The following is a 19,513-nucleotide window of genomic DNA, read 5'->3' as shown; positions in this document are numbered from 1 at the left end:
ATTGCAATTGTATATATCCCCATAGGCAAATCGCAGCAGACACATGACAGCTAACAGCGGTTAGCATTGAAGGCTGCGTCAAGCTAACTGGAGACGATGCCACCAACACCGGAAGTAAGGAGCAATAAAGTATGTTTATTTTTGTGTGTGAAAGTTAGTATGAGAAACCAGTAAGAGGAAGTAATAAACTAATGTTAACAAAACCACAGTCAAAATACATTTAATTCTTTATATTTTAAACAAGTAAGTTTGGGAAGATCGAGATTGCATAAAATACCCTAAGCACTCAAAATAGTAGCCTATTTATTGTCTACTTCATTTACAATGTCAATATGTTTCTGTTTCTGTAATATATTTGCTGTTGCCTAGTGAAACTGTTTATTGTAGAGTATTCACATTTATTCAGTATTTTCTTCATATTGTGTATTGTTTAGATACTTTAGTGATATGTGAATGTTCTACTGTAAATTTGTATATTTGCTGTTAATGTTAATTTGTATTTGTATTATACGTTTATCTCGTTCTATCTTTTGAATATGTTGAACTCCTGTGTCACGATCATAGACTGTGGTCACGATGAAATCATATACACTGATCTATGATACTGATACATTGTGATACAGACTTACACTTTTTTATACATTTATAAAAAGCACATGCTTACACTTTCTTTACCGTGTTATTATTTCATATACACATTTTATTTATTGAATTACCAGAAAACATGTATATCATTTTTCCTGATTGAAGATTTGTTTTATTCTTTTATTTTGAAAAGTCTTACCGGAAGCTCTATTGTAAGCATGGCTGCTTTGCCCCAGGTCAGAAGCCCAACGTGGAGGAGAGGATGTGGGTATGCTGACATCTGCAAGCCAGAGGTTTGACTGGAGACACCGCAGGCAGGCGTACAAACAACGGCCTTAGCAACTTCAAGAAACTCCGAGACATGTAACTTGTTTTTGAAGGTAAACTCTAACAAGATTACTTCGTTCCTATCTAACTATAAATGCGCGTTTGCAACTGTCGTGTACATTGTGTTCAAAGTGTTGTCGATAACTTCCTTGCTTGTTTACCGGTAAAGTCACTCAATAGTCGGTGCTGTGGTTTGTCAACGACGTAAATTCTGACGTAAAGCTCCAAAATGTCACTTTGAAGCTTCTTATAATTGTTTTTCGTAGATGCCAGTTTAAAAATTGAGATTAGTCTTTCTTTTGAGCCACGACTGCTCTAATCTATACACACAATGTGACGTTGATTGAGAGCTTTCCTTCTGTCTGCAGACTATACATCAGATTGTAATCCTAATATTGGTTTAATGTGACAGGCGAGGAGACCTGTTGCTAAAGTGTGTTTTGACTGCAGCTATACTGGTGACAGCGACTGGCTACTTGCCTCTTTAATCTCTTCTTTTCATCCTAACACCTGTGACACCTCTTTCTCCAAAAAGATAACAGTTAGATCACCAGATAAAGAGGCTTTAGGCTGACATCTGATTAAATATGGGGGGCATTGAGTTTTACTTTTGCTTTCAAATGCAGCATTTCTTATCATCCAATCTGCTCAATTCAAGCAAGATAAGCAAATGTGTCTGTTTGGATTTATTTGGATGTGTGTCTGACACATAGTGATGGAAAAATCTCTGTTCAGCTTTTAGCCTTTCATCCTGCATCACAGCCTGGCTCCTTTAACACAGTTTCTGTCAGTATTGTATACACAGAGTGTAAGCAGCAAAGAGATGTTTGTGTTGTTGAGAGGAATCGTGGATCCTCTCTTATGGGTCTTTTACAAACTGAAAAGGGCCAACCGGTTAATGGGGGGGGCGTGTTGGTTTACTGTTTGTGTAACCTGTTCCTCTGGTGCTGCTTGGATATTTGTCTTCCTCTCTTGACTGGCTGATGAGGAAATTAGCCATGTATTGTACAGTATGCTGCTTATTCCACATGAACCATGGAGAGCACTGGAGTCTCCTTCATGTACCACATAGTTCACCTGACATCTGAGAATCCAGTGACTCACACATCAAGCCTGGTGTGTTTCTTGTGTATAACTGTAACATAAATTGTTGACCCATCTTTTTCATCGCTCTCTTTTTAAGGACTTGTTAGCGTGATATATTTGAAAAGATTGCAGCTTGGGAAGCAAATGCAAATCATATCCATTACCCAGGTTTTTTTTTTTTGGGCGGGCCGTATTTAAGCTGCATTTTTAGGCCTCTGTCCGCTACGGCTCGTTACAAACGGCTGCCCAGTAAGGCTATCAGATTCAGAAAGAGTGGAAGGTGTGATGGATAGCCAATAAAAGGGTTTTTTGTCTGACTGCGTCTCCATTTTGTAACCTCAGGACTCCCGAGTGCGTTGGCCGAGGCCCAGATTGGAGTGAAAGGGCTGTGCTGCTGCCTTGAAGGACTCTCAGTGGAAATTGAGTTTCCTCTGACTCTGTCTGTACCATATATGTTCTCCCACACAGACCGTTGCACACACATCTTTATGTGACAGGGTTTTCTCTATTAAGTCACTGTTCCTAGGAATAACCATTGTTTGTCAGAATTAGGAAATCATTGTGCGCTGGTGTGAGGAAGGGAACGCACTGTTGTTGTTTGTGTGTAAGAGTGCGTGTGCCTTTCAGTATTGCTGCTAAGCCTTTCTGGCACTGGCTGGCCCTACTGTAAATGGCACCTTGCTCTAATATTAATGCAACACAATTATGTGATTACATTCGGGTCGGTGTCAACATAGCTAAGTGGTCTGTTTTTCCCGCGGCCCTCTTTATGCCCCGGCGTGCTAAGCCGATCTGTCAGACACAAATGTCGACACTGCCTAATTTGTGCACCTGCAGTACCAATCTAAATCCTATTTCAAAATCAGCTGGTCCATCCTTGTGCACATTTTTTAACCCAGATTCATTGGCCCACTGCTTTTTTTGAGTCTCATTGGAAGGGAAATGAAATCCTAAAATCAGGAATTGTTCAAACTGCTGATTCTTAATCGAAATTCTAGGCTAATTTCGATTTAAAGATATTGTGCAAGAGCTGTGAATGCCATTTAATAGGTTGTGGGTACTAGGAACATTGTATAATGACTGGAAATGTGATTCCTCACTGCACCAGGGAATATTTTAGCTGTTGCTGTTTTCTTGGTTATGGTGCAGAAGCAGAAGTGTGAACTGGCTAATTGGAAAATTCACATGATATTTGAAAACTGTGTAAATGTGCAACATCACAACAGCGCAGTTTGGCAGAAACGAAGGAAATATTGAAACACTTATAGCCACTTATTGCCAGATTGGAAAAAAAATGTTTGTGATAAAGTATCAATCCATTTTCAGCAATAGTTTACATTTCACATTCAACTCAAAGTAGTGCTATGATGTTGGATCTTACAGGGACTGTGAGAAATACAAATGCAGACCCCACTGTATTGATTGCATTTAAAAAGTAAAGTTTATTTTCTCTACTCTACTGCTACTATATATCACCTCGCTTGGAGTATCACAAAATATCAACATGGAATGATCATAACCACTGTATCATGTCACGTACCAGATTATTGCCAATGCACAGCCCTGAGTAAAAACCTACATATTAAAGATCACTTTGTCCAATGGCACTTAAACGGCACCGCTGTAATGAGAGTATATGCATCACAGACTTAATTTATTCAGCACATTACTGTACTGTAAACTCTAATTTAGCTTCTTCCATCTTTGCAATTTGTATTTGATGAGCATCTTAATGCAGCCCTGAGCAGGCGATTACATTTATGATGTTGCTGTTGATTACCCCTGGTCTGCTCTATTGGAGCCGTGTCCTTGGGGGCATTCACAAATTTAGAAGCAAGCACTAACTTACTTGGGTGTAACTTCACTTGATTGTGAATGTGTTGTAATGCGGTGAGCTGTGATTAAAGAGTTCAATCTTGTAAATCTCCTCCTGTCAGTGGTAGCTTCTTGGTGCCTTGGTTTGATGTTTCTCACAAGTCTACACTTTCCTGTCCCTTCTGTTTCTTACATGTTGTATAAAAACCTTAATAATCATTATTTATTTGATTCTTTCTGTCCTCCAGAGGCTTGTGTCCTGTGGGGCACCCTGAAGCTCAGCCAGTCACGCTGCCAGGCTTCTCGTCATGAGGGGGCGTTGCTCTCGAAAACTTGGCGTGCTGGCCAAGGCATGTTTGCTGCTCTGGGTGCTGTGGCTGGGCTACATTCTGTTAGCAGGCTCCTCGTTCCCCTCCTCTTCCACTGTAGAGGAAGAAGAAGATGAAGAAGGCCGCAATGTTCGGGCGAAACAGCGGTCCTTGGATGAGGCCGCGGCTGATGGTCAGCTGGCTAGGCCCTTCTACAATAAACCAGCACCAGACAGCAACGCGCTGGGGGAGTGGGGGCGGGCCACACACCTCAACCTCAGCCCCGAGGAGAAGAAACTTGAGCAGGACAGTGTGGAGCGATATGCCATCAATATCTACGTCAGTGATAAGATCTCCCTCCACCGGCACATCCAGGACCACAGGATGAATGAGTGAGTACGGCAAAAAGGCCTCTTAGTCAGAAAGTGAGCCTAAGTTGACTAATGTTTCTCAAGAAAATCCCTAATTAATCTTTTATTGCTTCTTATTTCCTTTGAGGTCCTAGCCAACATGTATGTGTATCTCTGTCCTGCATGCAGCTGATAGCTATGCTGCAGTTGTGTCAGGGATAAATTACTCAATAGAGATTAAGTTGAGCTCGTTACTGGGATCAGTTTTCCCCTGACAGTCAAACACAAGGATGAAAGCTCTCTGGATGCATTGCAGGGCTTATTGAAGCTGGTAAGCAGCAGCTCCCTGGCTGAATTGATTTATTCCATCCCGAGTTGTTGTCCGCAGCTATTCTCAGCCTCTGTGATGACACACAAAGTATGATGAATGTTATTAATAGTTTATCTTTCCATGTTTCCCTCTATCCCTAAAACTAGAGGCACAGAGATATTAATCTTGCCCTGGTGACACTGGAATAAACCATTTTACCAGCAAGATGCCTGCATATCCAATAGTAGACTAATAAGATGCTGAGGAAACTGCCAGGAAGGTTGAAAGTCAAGTATTACTGCTGATTTGTATTCCATATTTTATTCCTTCTATTCCATTCCATTGCAATGTAAATACTGTTATATTTTATTTTACTATATTTTTAATTATTTTAAATATTTTTCTAGTTCTCTACCTGTGTTTTTAATTCTTGTTTCTTATGCACCACGACACCAAGTCAAATTCCTCGTACGTGTAAACCTACCTGGTAATAAACCTGTTTCTGCAAAGATAGTGTTCAAACAAGAAAGTCCTCCTGCAAAACCACATTCTGTTTTAGCCCTTTGTGGAGACCAGATTCCCTGCATTGCACAAACGGTCACTTTTATGACAGTGCATGACGGGAATTTGCGCTGGCAGAGTGACATTTTTGACAAGTGCACAACTGAATAGACACAGTGAGGAAGGAGTAAGCAGAGATGAAGTGGTGTGCTGTTTTAGTTTCATGTTCCTCATGTGCTTCACTGCCTGCCTATACCATGACAGAGTTACAAGGGAAGTAATACTAATGCTATTTTTGCATGAACACATTTTACTTGTAAGGCAAGGCAAGGCAAGGCAAGGCAAGGCAAGGCAAGGCAAGGCAAGGCAAGGCCTTCAAGGCAAGGCAAGGCAAGGCAAACTTGCTTGTAAACTTATAGACTGGTTCTGTGACATGTTTTATAATGATCTAAGTAACTATTAATTAGCCGAGAACTGCCAGTCTGTCATTACGGGCTATTATACAAGGAGTGGGATTTGTGGAGTGCCTCCTTCACATGCATCTGTTAATGGAGGGTGAATCCGTCGCTTTGGACAGCTCTTTCTCTCCACTATGAAACATGAACAGTTTGCTTTGTTAAAGAAAGGGAAACGGCTTATTTGATTGGTTGTAACTGGTGCTACAGAATTACAATGTTGTTCTATTCCTGGCTAACTTCCAACAGTGTCATCATCGTGGGTTTAGCCCGTGGCTACAAAATGATAAGAAGTCATTCAACCTGTGCCAGTACTTAAACTGTTCTACCCCACTGACTCATAACAATAGAGTTCTCTAGTAACACAGTATTCTTTTCTGTATTTCATGCCTTTTTTTTTGTATTCCTTCAAGTTATAAGTTTACAGTACTTTTGTGTTACCCCTGTCCCCTCTCTCTGTTCTGCTCCCCTCGTCTCTGTTTGTTCAACTTTCTGTAGTCTCTCTCAGAGCACTGCTGTGGTATGTTGCTCACTGGTGCGATACCCTCCCCACCCCCATCCATATTTTTCGGCTCTTTATTGTTTTAATGACTGCCATCTGGATTAAGACCAGATACCTCCCCCTGCTACAGTAACTGCTGTGGCCGCTCTGGCCATATGAGAAAATCATTTGACTTCCTTTAGCATGCTGTCCTTTTCTTATAAATATGTACATGTTGCTTATGTCAACTGTGTGTGTCTCCTCCCTCACGCCACCCACACACACATGAACATACCTCAGATGCCGAAGTAAGAAGTTTGACTACCGGCGATTACCCACCACCTCTGTGATCATCGCCTTCTACAACGAGGCGTGGTCCACCCTGCTGAGGACCATTCACAGCGTCCTGGAGACCACGCCCGCCATCCTGTTGAAGGAGATCATCCTCATCGATGACTACAGTGACCGAGGTCTGACACTCTCTACACACAACAATACAACTGACAGAAAAAAAGTGTTTAAAGAGGACTGAGAGCCTTGGCCTAGTTTAGTAAAGCTAACAAAATAAGCCTCAGTTTTTCTTTGATTTCTTCACATTCACAACGTGGAAGAGAACAGGGCAAGCAGGACTGTTATAAATAATGAAAAGATGCATATCAATGGAGCAATGCATACTAATACATAATGCCTCTGGATGTATTCTGAAAACAATTAGAAAAACAAGCTCTGAAACTAATTTGTGCACATTCTTTTAATGATGAAATAAGGTGTAGCGGTATTTTAAGGCATGCTTGAAGTGGATTGCTTTGTTATTGAAAAGATGCAAGGTTAATAAATGCAGGTTTTTTTTCTAAAACTGCTGCAATCATTACTATAAAAGCTAAGTAACTACAAATGATTCAGCTCATTCCAAGTCAGTCTCCCTGCTTCCCTGCTCAAGCATTTGCTGTCTCATTCTTGGTGTGTGTGTCTTTTGTATGCTCTCTTCTCCAGACCATGAAGCGTGTCTATTGGGGAAGGAAGTGTATATGACAACTCAAAGGTTGACTGACCAGTTTTTCTGAACTTTCGACCCTATCTCATGGTGTCCACCAGCAAACCTTGTGATTGATACTTCATCTCAGAAACTAGATATAGTAGTAGCTTGATTTCTGCCTGTCCTAATGGTATTAGTATTCGGTCCCAGCTAGTCTAGTCTGTGTGTATCCAAGACATTACACCATAATAATGACTTCAGTCTGCACTGAGCTGCCATGACATCATTTCCTCTCCTCTGACCACCCTGACCAAATGGAACGCCCGACATGCCACTCCCCGACCAGAAGGCTTTCTACAGACAGACAGACAGGCGGACAGACAGACAGACAGACAGACAGGCAGGCAGGTGGGCAGGCAGGCGGACAGACGGACGGACGGACAGACAGACGGACGGACAGACAGACGGCAGGCAGGCGGACGGACGGACGGACGGACGGACAGGCAGGCGGACAGACGGACAGACGGACAGGCAGACAGGCAGACAGACAGGCAGACAGGCAGACAGGCAGACAGGCAGGCAGACAGGCAGACAGGCAGACAGGCAGGCAGGCAGGCAGGCAGGCAGGCAGGCGGACAGACAGACAGACAGACAGAAAGACAGGCAGACAGACAGACAGACAGACAGACAGACAGACAGACAGGCAGACAGACAGGCAGCAGGGATTGAGAGACAGAGTGATTGACAGACAGACAGCTTCCTTTCAGCTTTTGTGTTTTACCTTTATTAACCACAAATATACTTCCAGTCAGCTTCAGTTTTTATGTACGATTTTGAGATACTTTTAACAATATCGGTATAGTATTTTCCTTCCTAATACTACAATTCCGAGGCATATAATATTGTTCTTTTTACTCAATAATGTTTATCTGCCGACTTTAGTTACTTTGAAGATTCAGATTTAGACAAATGATACTAAATATAATCAACAAAAAAGGATCATCTGTTATTGCGGGCTTCCTTTTATGATCCCAGGGGGAAATTCACGGAAAACATATAGCTTGACTATAAGCTCCGGCATTAACAACTGTAACATTTAAATGAAAAGCAAATTGATGCATCAATAATACAAAATAAATTGATGTAAATACTTTTATACTCTTACTTCATGAACATTTTGAAAGCAGTAATATTTATCTAGTAAAACACATCTGAATACTTTGTAAGACAGGGAATCAACATACGTTTAATGTTAAAAATATTGATCGTGTGTGTGTATTTGTTGTGAAAAATAGTGTACCTGAAATCCCAACTGGCCCAACACATCAGTGAAGTGAATCACGTGCGGCTCATTCGCACCAAGAAGAGGGAGGGTCTTGTGCGGGCTCGTCTCATCGGGGCCACCTACGCTACGGGTGACGTGCTGACATTTCTCGATTGCCACTGTGAGTGCGTCCCTGGCTGGATTGAGCCTCTGCTTGAAAGGTGGGTTCATCAGACTAGTAAAAGCTTTGTGAAGATCTTTTGTATTGGAGGAACCTGAATAGAAATCAAATGTAAATGCTAAACCAATGTTACCTGCTCGCTGAATGTAATTTGCAATGCTTTGTGTTTAGGATTGCTGAGAATGCCAGTACCATCGTGTGCCCTGTGATCGACACCATTGACTGGAACACATTTGAGTTTTACATGCAAACAGACGAGCCAATGATCGGAGGCTTCGACTGGAGACTCACCTTTCAGTGGCACTCGGTCCCTGAAGTGGAACGCAAGAGGCGAAAGTCTCGCATAGACCCCATCAAGTATGATACTTCACAACAACTTCAAGCATGGGAGATGACTTTATCAGATTGGCACGTACCAGTGTAGCTCTTAAAGATGTAATACACCTCTGCTAATACACGTGTTGTATTACTTACTTTCTATATTTCCACTCACATTACACCCAGAGAATGTTTGAATGTGTATTGGAACCCTGGGTTCAATAAACCACCTCAGGTATCTATTAAAATGTGTTGATTTTAAAAAGCCCATACTGAAACATGTGGTGCATCCCAATCCATAAGAAAATGTAAATCAAACAATTCATAACTTAAGATAAGATGGAACTTTATTGGTCCCCGCAGGGAGATTCAGGTTTTATAGCAGCAGAATAAGAGATAAACACATATAGTACACATGAATATATACATGTAGTAACAGTATGATTAGAAATAACACAAGTTTAACTCTAATCAGGTACATTTATACAGATATGTGAAAAAGGTTAAATATATATACATTTAAATGGGCAGGTACCAGTGCAGGTAAAAGTCGTATGTGCAACTTTCTGTGAACAATACAGTTATTCTTCCTCGAGTTAAAGCTGCTACTTTTAGAGAGAACACTTCACACAATGTGTAGTTTTGAGGGAAGGCATACCTGAAGTGATCTCTGTGTGTTGAAGGGTTCAAGTCTGCTGCACTTCATGTGGTCTGTTGTGCTTGGATCACACCCAACTGTAATGCTGATTTTGAAAGTTTGCATTGCATTGTACAGGGTGTTAGCAGGATGATTATTAGCTTAGGTAAAGCTACTATTCAAAGGCTTTAATAAGGCACTTCTTATCTTCTTAATGCAGCATTAGGTATTAGACCGTTGAGAAACCACATTTGCATTGGATTAAAAAAGGAGGATGGGTATTGGAACGGATGAAAATAACTATCATAACATTGCATTATTTTCACTGTTTCTCCCAGGTCTCCAACAATGGCAGGTGGATTATTTGCTGTGAGCAAAGCCTACTTTGAGCATCTGGGCACGTATGACATGGGCATGGAGGTGTGGGGGGGAGAAAACCTGGAGCTCTCCTTCAGGGTGAGTCCAGCTCTCCTTCAGTGACCACAGAGTCCCTGTTTTACAATTACAAAGCCGCTCAGCAATATGAGACCTGAGTACGGCCTTTAAAAAATGTTGACAAAGAGTGACTCATCTCATTTTGCACTGTTACAAAAACCTCTCTGACAGTACATCCATTGACTAAGATTCTTTGTTGTTGAGGTGAAGAGCAGACATCCATGAGGTTGATTGACATTTCATTTCACAAAGAGAATCCTTTTTTCATAGTCTATGCCACAGATCCTTTGATTCATCCATCTCACAGCTGTCAGCCAGTGGGTATTTGGTGTGAGTGGGACACATGTCAGTGTCAGGTCTCAGTCAGCCACGGCACCTGAAACTGCACCCTGATATTGGCTGTTGTTGTGACGTTGGTGTCGCTTTTCACTTGTTTGCGTCAATCAAACTGGCCCAGATTTTAGGATATGTGTGAGCTTGTAGCAGGAGCATGCAAAGATAGGTAGGTAGATTCCTGGTGCATGATTTATAGTGTGTGTGGTTTCAGTGTGAAGACGGATGGGTTGTTCCCCTGAGTGATGTGTTTATGCATGTGGATATAAAAATGCCTCTCGCTGGGACTTTTTGCTATACATAATTTATTTTTTAGTGAATTGCTTTTCAACCCAGAGTGCTAAAACAAATATGGTGCAAGGTAAAGCGCCAAGTGAATAAAGACAGTAGAGACTCTCATGTACAGCTGCTTGGCCGTGGATATATGATTATAATTTAGCTTTGTGTGAAAGGAACATAGCTCAGCCAAGTATTAGAAAATACCGTTTTAACAACCTTTCAATCTTTTGTTTTTCTATGTTGAAATATGAAGCAATTATACAATGCAAATGTATCCTATACATCCAAGCTGCTTTAAAATGGGCAAAGGGTTGGATTTATGTTGCCAGGTTGAAGTTAAAGAGCTGTGTTTATCATTTTCAGCATTGCATCTGTCACAAAATCAACACCCGTCAAGCAGACTTATTGAAAATGTGGTGTTACTTTCAAGTCTCTTTCTCTTTGCGTGTATTTAAATGGTCCAACTAATGACACTGAACGTTTTTGAGCTGACTGCTTGAGATCCCACAGTAACTTCAGTTCACAAGAATTTAAGTTACACATCACAAAGCACATGGAAGTTCTTGATGTTCTTCTTCCCTGCTGTTTTTTTTAACGCACATAAATACAGTCAATAACCAAGCTGTCCTGGGCCTTACTAATACATCTACTCACAGTCAAATGAAACGAACATAGTACATTTTCGACAATTCACGTGCGTCTCTTGCAAACTGTTACATTTGATGGCAAAGTGGGAGTCTAGTTTTGCACTTCATGTCTGGCTTCAAACAACAGATGCCTCAGTTCTTTAATACTCATTATGGGTCACACATCTTTGAGTTGAGTTTTCAAGTCACCCTGACCCAGTCAACCCATTGTTTTGGCTATACCACAAATTGTAATCCTTTGAAAATGAAATAAGTTTACTTTAGCCGTTAAACAGCCCTTAAATCATCAGCTTTCGTCCATGTTCCCCTAACATGAGGAACCTCTGACTGAGTCAACAGGACACACATTGATCTTCTGCTCGACACCTGTCCTCATAAATCTCACAGAAGCGCCTATCAGTTCTGGCCTGCCCTTTGTGCCTCTATTATGAGCTCAGTCGCTACACCCTGATTTGTGCCTTTTATCCACATCCGTGTTCTCAGATCCATATATAGATGGCGCTCCTTTTAACTTCTCTGGGCTTAATATATCATACTGCAGAGTTACAGGTTAAAGTTATACACATCATTCTCTATCTGTGGATGTAGACCCACCACAGGAATATATTTCTTTAACTGCTTGGGTATTGTTATTGATTTCCCTCTAAAATGATATTATGAGTTTTTCCTTTAACCATTTTGGAGTGGTTATTTTACCTACTTCACAAATTCTCTATACTATTATCATTAAAAAGCTACTTGCAAACCACCTGGTAAATATTGTCAGGTAGGTCAAACTTGAATGACAAAGTAATAAACACTACTCGTAAATTGAAGTGCCAAAGTTCACCAGTTGTTGTGTCACACATCCTTTTATCTCACCGAGTACAATACTTCCTGGTTAATGATCACCATATCCAGTTATATGTAACTGCTGATTTGTATTATACTACGTGACTATCTACATGATTCTAAGAGCCCATATTGAAAGGTCAATGCATAAAATATATGCTAGTATATCCTTTAGTGTTCGCTATTGACATCCATATTATTCTCTCATTATTTAACTTTGTAGTGGCTATATAAATATGAGCTCCCTTCTAGGGTTTGGTTATCTGCTTAAGGATGCTATTAACCACAAAATGACAGAACTTGTTTCCCAAGTTTTAAGTGTTCAAAATAAATGAATGGTTTCCTGTGTTAAACCCCCTCAGGTGTGGATGTGTGGAGGCAGCCTGGAGATTCACCCCTGCTCTCATGTGGGCCATGTGTTCCCTAAGAAGGCCCCCTATGCACGGCCCAACTTCCTCCAGAATACCGTACGAGCCGCAGAAGTTTGGATGGACTCTTATAAACAACACTTCTACAACAGGAATCCCCCTGCCAAAAAGGTAAGACAGTTACAAATGAACCGACACAAGTTTTTAAACAGTGTGTCTAGCTGGGCCTGCTGCTGTGAGAAGCTTTAAGATTCCTCGCTGAATCATCATCGTACAAATAGATTTTCTCGGTGCTAAGCTCGTTTATAAAAGGCTTGTTTTTCATTCAACTGTGACTAAATCGTAGCTCTAGCAGCGTCATGTTAATATTGCTAATGTTGATGTTAGGTTTAGAGGTTTTACTATGTTAACATTCATCTGTCTGGATCTCACCCTAATGAACACTGTCTGTGTGAGAGGGCCTGCATGAGAGTGCATGTGGTTCGTCTGCCTTGTACCTCTCAGGTTCTGAGTATTGGGCACCATCAAAAATGCATGTATCTCAGTTTCACCTATCTGAAAAAAGTACATTATTAATGCTGGGGATCTTTGATCAAACAATAAATTACCTGTTCAGGGGGAGATTGTACAGAGCTCTGCCAGAGCACATCAACAGCTTCAAGTACATTAGGCTGTTCTCATAATATATTAACAGACTGCAGAGCTACAGTAAATAATATTGTTTTTGGAATAAAACTAGTTTCCCTATTAACAAGTGATTATGCTTAAGTTGTGCCTATGTGCCTTAGATGTTCACATTTGCTTTTGTATGTTTTCTTTTCATGCCACCAACCTGCCACAGACTGTAATGGACTCAAGTGCTCATCTTTATTAATGCCTCTTCCTAAATAAATATACATAAATTGGTATACCATTTTATAAAAATGAAAACAAGAAAGATGTTCTAACAGATTGAAGACCACCTCACTGTGTCTTCCATCTGTTATTATCGTAATTATAGTAGGTCCTAAATTATTACACCTGCATGTTATTCTTAAGCTAACACAACATTCATTTTAATGAATATTTAAAGCCCTGGATTTTGAGATAAATTGTAAAATGATTTAACTGTAAATGTAATTGAAAAAAAATATTAAAATCCTAAATTATTGATTTAATTTTATGTAGTGTATTTTGAGAACCGCAATCCTCCAGCGTGTGTGTGAAATGTGTGTGAATGATGTGGACTTTGAACGTTATTGAGTTAACAACCTTAGCAAACAAAGCTATCTGTTGAATTGATATCATATGCTACCAATACCCTGCTATTTGTTTACCGGGTCCGATTAGTCAAGTAAATATTTACCTTTATGGTGTGACTGTTTAATTTTACTAGCTTCAAATACATAAGAAAATGTCCCATTAGCAACAAAGAATATTGTGGATATTATAATGAATAAATACATAACACTTTGGGATGCCAGTGTGAGATGAATGTTCTGTTGTGTGTTCTCTTCCCAGGAGACCTATGGGGATATCTCGGAGCGGCTGCTGCTGAGAGAGAGGCTGAAATGCCAAAGTTTTGAATGGTATTTGAAAAATATCTACCCTGAACTACACGTACCTGGGGACAGAGGGGGCTGGCATGGTGCTGTGAGTGTTTGCCTTCTTATCTGAATTCCTTTATTTGTCCTGTTGCAATCAAAGAGCTGCATCAGTGTTTCATTGACAATCACCACACATCTTGTGCTGACTTGTCCCAGCCTAGTTACAGAGAAATGGCATTGCAGTTAAGTCTTGCTTTCTAAATTCCTTTTTTTTTTAAATGTCTAAAACTGAGTTATGCTGGGGCGGGATGTGTGAAAATCCTGTTTAAAGTGAGAAAGCTGGACTTAGACAAACAAAGGCTTTGAAATCCATTTGGACTGGGATCAAGAACATAACAATCCGGACACCTGGTGGAGTATAAAATGCTTTGCACGTTAGTCTCGGTTGGCTTAATGTTAGGTTTTAAAATGATTAATGAAGAAAAAAGGATTGCTAAGGCCTTAAAGGGATAGTTCTGCATTTTTGAAGAGGGGTTGCATGAGGTCTATAGTCAGTAGACACGCACTGGATTTGGAGAAACAGACAGGAGTACCAACACTAAAGCTAAGCAATGTACCGCTGAGGTAAGGGGCAGCAGCACATGTATTTCTGCTGCTTCGATCCGTTAGTTAGTTATTGTGTGTCTTTTGTGGTTCAAAGGGTTCGTTTGGAATCACCTAAGTCACACCATAGCACAAACTAACTGGTTGATGCATGAGTTTTGCTAGGTAAAATAGCAACTTTTTAGCAAAGGACTCTGTTGGCTTTAAAAAGAGCATAGATTGATAAGATAAGATGGACCTTGATTAATCACCATGGGGAAATTCAGGAGTTTAAAGCAGCAACAGAGTGAGAGTGCAAAACATGACGGTACAGATTCACACAAGGATAATCAAATACAAAATGTAAATGATATAAGTAACTGTTAGAACAAGATATCGCAACAAGGTAAAACTTGATATTACTTTAGTTCCCTATTGGAAAAGGCGAGGAAAATATTCTAAATACAGTGTACTGTACACTAAAACCAATATTGATTATATTTAGGAGCCTTAGAAATAGTTTTGCTGATGCCCACGTCCGCAGCAAACTGAGGGTGTAACAGCCGTCATCTACTGTAGGTAATACACTGACTATAACACCTCCTTCAAACCCACTTCAAAAATCCCAACTATCCCTTGAACATCCAAAAATCACCTTCAACAGCTGTTAAGTCACACGCTATCTGTTATCAGGGCATTGCCCAAACATCTGGAAGGTTATAATGATCAAAGATCTGTATGCACGCTTATAGTACCAAATACATGGACACATAACCGGAATATATCGAATTTTCAAATAAATAGCATTTTGATAGAAAAGTAAGGATAAGGGTTTAAATTGCTTTATAGGTATGTCATAATGTGGAAAATAAGCAAAGTCTGTTTTAATCAGAGGACTGAGTCTCCCAGACGCAGTGTTGCTGTACTGTATGTGAACATTATAGTCTGACTGTAAAGAAATAAAAGCAACAATAGAAACTCCCTCACAGAAATCAATGAAGCACTTCATTTTATTATTGTATTGACTGTTATTGTTCTCTTCCCGCCAGGTGCGTAGCTTAGGGATTCACTCTGAGTGTCTTGACTACAACTCCCCAGAGCACAGTCCCACAGGCGCCCACCTCTCTCTGTTCGGCTGCCACGGACAGGGAGGCAACCAGGTAGGTCAAACATTTCACACTTTCTTTATTCTGTCTTTCTACCTCGCTCAAGTGCACATATTCTCTCTTGTCACAATCTCCCAACCTCTCTTGGCCCAGTGGGAGATGTATCTTGAAATGTCAACCCTCTCTGCTAACCCCTAAACAAGCTGCCACAGTTGATTCACAACAAGAAATGGCTCTCTGCTGGAGAGCATGACTTGAATTGAATAAAGGTCCAACTAAGTTTGGAATTGTATCCACGTATAAAATATTGTTCAATTAAATCACAGGTACTTTTAAACTGAATGCCTGCCAACTGCAGTGATGGATGGGTTAGCAACCAGAAGATTGTTTGTCTGTGAAGATGTATTTTTAATGTTGGAGTCAGACAACAGGCAGAGCTCCTTTTATGTGAATCTCCAACCTGCTCGATATCTCTGATTACCACTGATGCACTGCATCAGGTGTCTCAGACACAAAAGCACCATGTGTGACTGAAAATCAATGTTTGTATGGCTCCCCGCTGAAACAAAAACCTTGAAAGGCCCTTCACCCCCCTCACCCCCTCACCCCCTCCCTCCTACTCCTCCATCCCTGGCACACATAAGTACCAGGTTCCATTTAAAAGATACATGAGCCTCGCCGCTGAATGAACGGCACAGCCTGGGTAAATAATTTTAAAGCCAGCCACAAGGGCCTTGAGTCTTTTATTAGAAACTACCATTATGGACCCCAATGCACCTGAAAGATGTATGAGATGATAAGAGAAGGAAGGGTAAGGATGAAGATTGATTACCTGAGCCTCCGTTTAATGGGTAGCCCAGGCAGTGCTGCAGCTTTTGTCTCTATTGGCTGTGATGTTGAGCTGACACCAGAGAGGGACGAGCTGGTTTGTGTTCACGTCTGGTTGATTGAGAGGGCCGCGGCCCTGTCTGTACTGATGAGACCCCTCGACACACACGCAGACATGCCATGCTGGCTTAGCCAGGACCTGATCCCACTGCAGTGTAAGAGAAAAACATCCTGTAATCCTAGTTGGAAAAACATGGCCAACTGCACTATTGTGTTGTGTTGAAAGGCTTTCTCATTAAAGAGGAGAGATTAAGATAGAAAGAGAGATGTACCAAAACAATTGGACAGTGTTCACTCTCAGTCACTGCTGTTCTTACAGTTGGATTTCTAACCAGTCATTTCCATTCCATGGAAAAGCATATTCATTTTGTATATACAGACAAAGATAAACACAGAACCTGTTCTTTTTTTCTCCTCCAGTACTTTGAATACACTACTCAAAAGGAGATCCGTTTCAACTCCGTGACAGAGCTGTGTGCTGAAGTACCTGAGGGCCAGACCTACATCGGGATGAAGACATGCCTTCATGATGGGCTGCTCAACCCTCCCAGTGTCGCCTGGGACTTCAGAGAGGTAGGAGTTCACACACTTCCACTCACAAATACACCCCCATTATTCCACAAGACTTCCTAAACTAAAAACTCTTATTTAAATGTTCTCCCTAAAACCTTTCAGGACGGGACCATCTACCACCATCACTCTGACATGTGTTTGACAGCCTACCGCATCCCAGAGGGCCGCACAGACACCCAGATGAAGCGATGCACCCCCGGAGATAAAAACCAGCAGTGGAAGTTTGAGTCGTAGGAGGGATAGAGAGCTGCAGGGAACCTCAAGTGACCTTCTTTCACCATAGTGCAATTACTACAGTGGATGTCTTCTCTGTGACTGCTCTCCATTTGAATGGCAACAGGGAGCAAATGAAAGGTGGTGAAACAGTCACTTTAAGCCAGTGACTCACCCAATTCAAAGCTTTTATACACGTGTGAAAGACTAAGTGCAGGTCGCGAAGAGTGAATGAGAGATGCAAGGCAATGTTTATTGGACTTTTTTTAGAAGACCAGCAGAACTTGAGACTTTTACATTTGTGTTGCTTTCATCCAAGTGCCTCTGCAACCAAAGTGAAGTCCAGTGCACATCTGTAATTGTAATTTTGTACTTTAATCTAATGCAACAACTTGAAATTAGTGAAACTGATTTGACTGTCGAGAAAGTGCCTCCTAAAGAAATTGAAGCATTTCCTAGAAAATGTATTTCAAAAATCATGCTGCACTACAAAATGTTACCTTGATGTGCAATTAATTTTAAGTATTTTTATTGAGTCCTTTAAGTCAACAGCATTTTGACCCTAACCAGCTACAGTACTTCCTAACATGCTGCATCATGTGAGGACAACAGGGAGAGAGCGGTCACACTAGACTGCTTCTCAATTCTATCTCGTGTCTGTGAAGCCAGTTTCCTGGTGGGATGCTGCCTGAACATGACTGGGAGCATTCGTTAATTATTCGTACTAAGTACAATTTACCCCAGAGGGCTTAGTGAGTCGACAGGTATGTTGTAATCTATTTTTACCTGTTGTGTAAAATTAGGAATACCCTTCGGTTGTAATCTTTTAAGAACTTGTTGGTGCCGAATTGAAATGTGCCAGTGGATTTGAAATGAATTGCATATGTGTTTTTAATGCTCAAAACTAAACACTGGCGCGATGCACTTGATTTTATACAGCAATACATGGCTTAAAGGGAGCGCCTGTTTGATTTAATCCAGCAGTTTGTCAGTGCAAGACTGTTTTGTTTAGACTTGTGTGTGTAAACTGTACTTGAAGCAGCATCATGAAAAAGTCCTGTTTTATTTTTTCACTGAAGGCCTGTTGGTGTTTCCACTGGGATTCAGTTACCAAGACATGCAGTGTAACTGTTGTTGAATATCAGCTGTATTTGCCGAAGACTGCTTATCACTGAGCAATGTTTGGTGTCCTTTGAATTCATGAATATGAGATATTCATACTAGCCGATGGATACAGCAGGTAAACATGTACAGTGAGATGACTCCTGTTTTTCTGTAACTTTGTAAATAATATTTGGTTTAAGGGACCAGAGTGGGACAGTGCTGTTGTGAAGCACTTTTAAAACTACTGAAAATGCAAAAGGGATGGCGATGATGATTACTTGATATGAAGAAGAGGGTGATGATTGAAATGGGATGGATGTCAATAATGGTTCAAACTGTTGGGATGATTGAAGGAATAAAAAAAACTAACCACAGATGCAAAGTGTCATTTTCATGAGTTCAGGTAGTGAACTCTGCACGGTTCACTACCTGTGGCTCTTTTTTGTGTGACATTAAATGACTATATGAAACAGATAAGGGGGTTCAGGTAGTGAACTCTGCACGGTTCACTACCTGTGGCTCTTTTTTGTGTGACATTAAATGACTATATGAAACAGATAAGGGGATTTATTAAGACTGGCATTTACAAACTGCCACAGCTTCCTTCTCCCCATACCATTCAGACATGGATTACATTATTCTCAGTCATTTGGCACCACCTCCTGGTAGGAAAGCAAATTACAATGACTACCAAGGGCAGACCATAGTTCCTGTCCTGGCCACACTGTCAGGCGAGAAGAAAACATTTAATTACTGATGGTGGAAACCACTTAGACCTTCAGATTACATTAAGGATTTAGCTAACCTGTGTATTTTATTAAGCAAAGAGTAGGTCAAAATGTACATCAAATTACACATTGTGTGTTTACCCTATCATGGATTAACATCATGCAGAAACGATTCAAGCCAGAATCGATTCAAGCCATCAGATTTTTTTTTAATATTTTCAGTAACTCTACAGTATATCATCCTCTTCTGTTAGAGGTGAGCATTGTGAGCAATGTTCTTTTAAAAACCCAATGATTTAGGTGAGA

General features: G+C 40.8%; 1 protein-coding gene across 1 annotated transcript; it reads left to right on the top strand.

Annotated features, from left to right (window-relative positions):
* Positions 1 to 821: 821 nt before the first annotated feature.
* On the top strand, positions 822 to 18,853 carry poc1bl (POC1 centriolar protein homolog B (Chlamydomonas), like). The gene is made up of 11 exons (XM_034124772.1): positions 822 to 965; positions 4,062 to 4,513; positions 6,519 to 6,688; positions 8,490 to 8,679; positions 8,811 to 8,996; positions 9,933 to 10,050; positions 12,482 to 12,658; positions 13,988 to 14,119; positions 15,645 to 15,755; positions 17,010 to 17,162; positions 17,265 to 18,853. The coding sequence occupies exons 2-11, from the start codon at positions 4,122 to 4,124 to the stop codon at positions 17,394 to 17,396; spliced, it is 1,761 nt and encodes a 586-aa protein (XP_033980663.1). The 5' UTR covers positions 822 to 965; positions 4,062 to 4,121; the 3' UTR covers positions 17,397 to 18,853.
* The last annotated feature ends 660 nt before the right edge of the window (positions 18,854 to 19,513 follow it).

The sequence above is a fragment of the Trematomus bernacchii genome, unplaced genomic scaffold (genome assembly GCF_902827165.1).
Source record: "Trematomus bernacchii unplaced genomic scaffold, fTreBer1.1, whole genome shotgun sequence".
Taxonomy (NCBI): domain Eukaryota; kingdom Metazoa; phylum Chordata; class Actinopteri; order Perciformes; family Nototheniidae; genus Trematomus; species Trematomus bernacchii.
This window is presented reverse-complemented; position numbering and strand designations above follow the sequence as displayed.

Bases quoted from the DNA above. Each gene is read 5' to 3' on its own strand.
- poc1bl (XM_034124772.1), top strand. From the start codon at position 4,122: ATGAGGGGGCGTTGCTCTCGAAAACTTGGCGTGCTGGCCAAGGCATGT. The intron at 10,051-12,481 runs GTGAGTCCAGCT...AAACCCCCTCAG, and splicing joins ACCTGGAGCTCTCCTTCAGG to GTGTGGATGTGTGGAGGCAG. The intron at 14,120-15,644 runs GTGAGTGTTTGC...TCTTCCCGCCAG, and splicing joins GAGGGGGCTGGCATGGTGCT to GTGCGTAGCTTAGGGATTCA.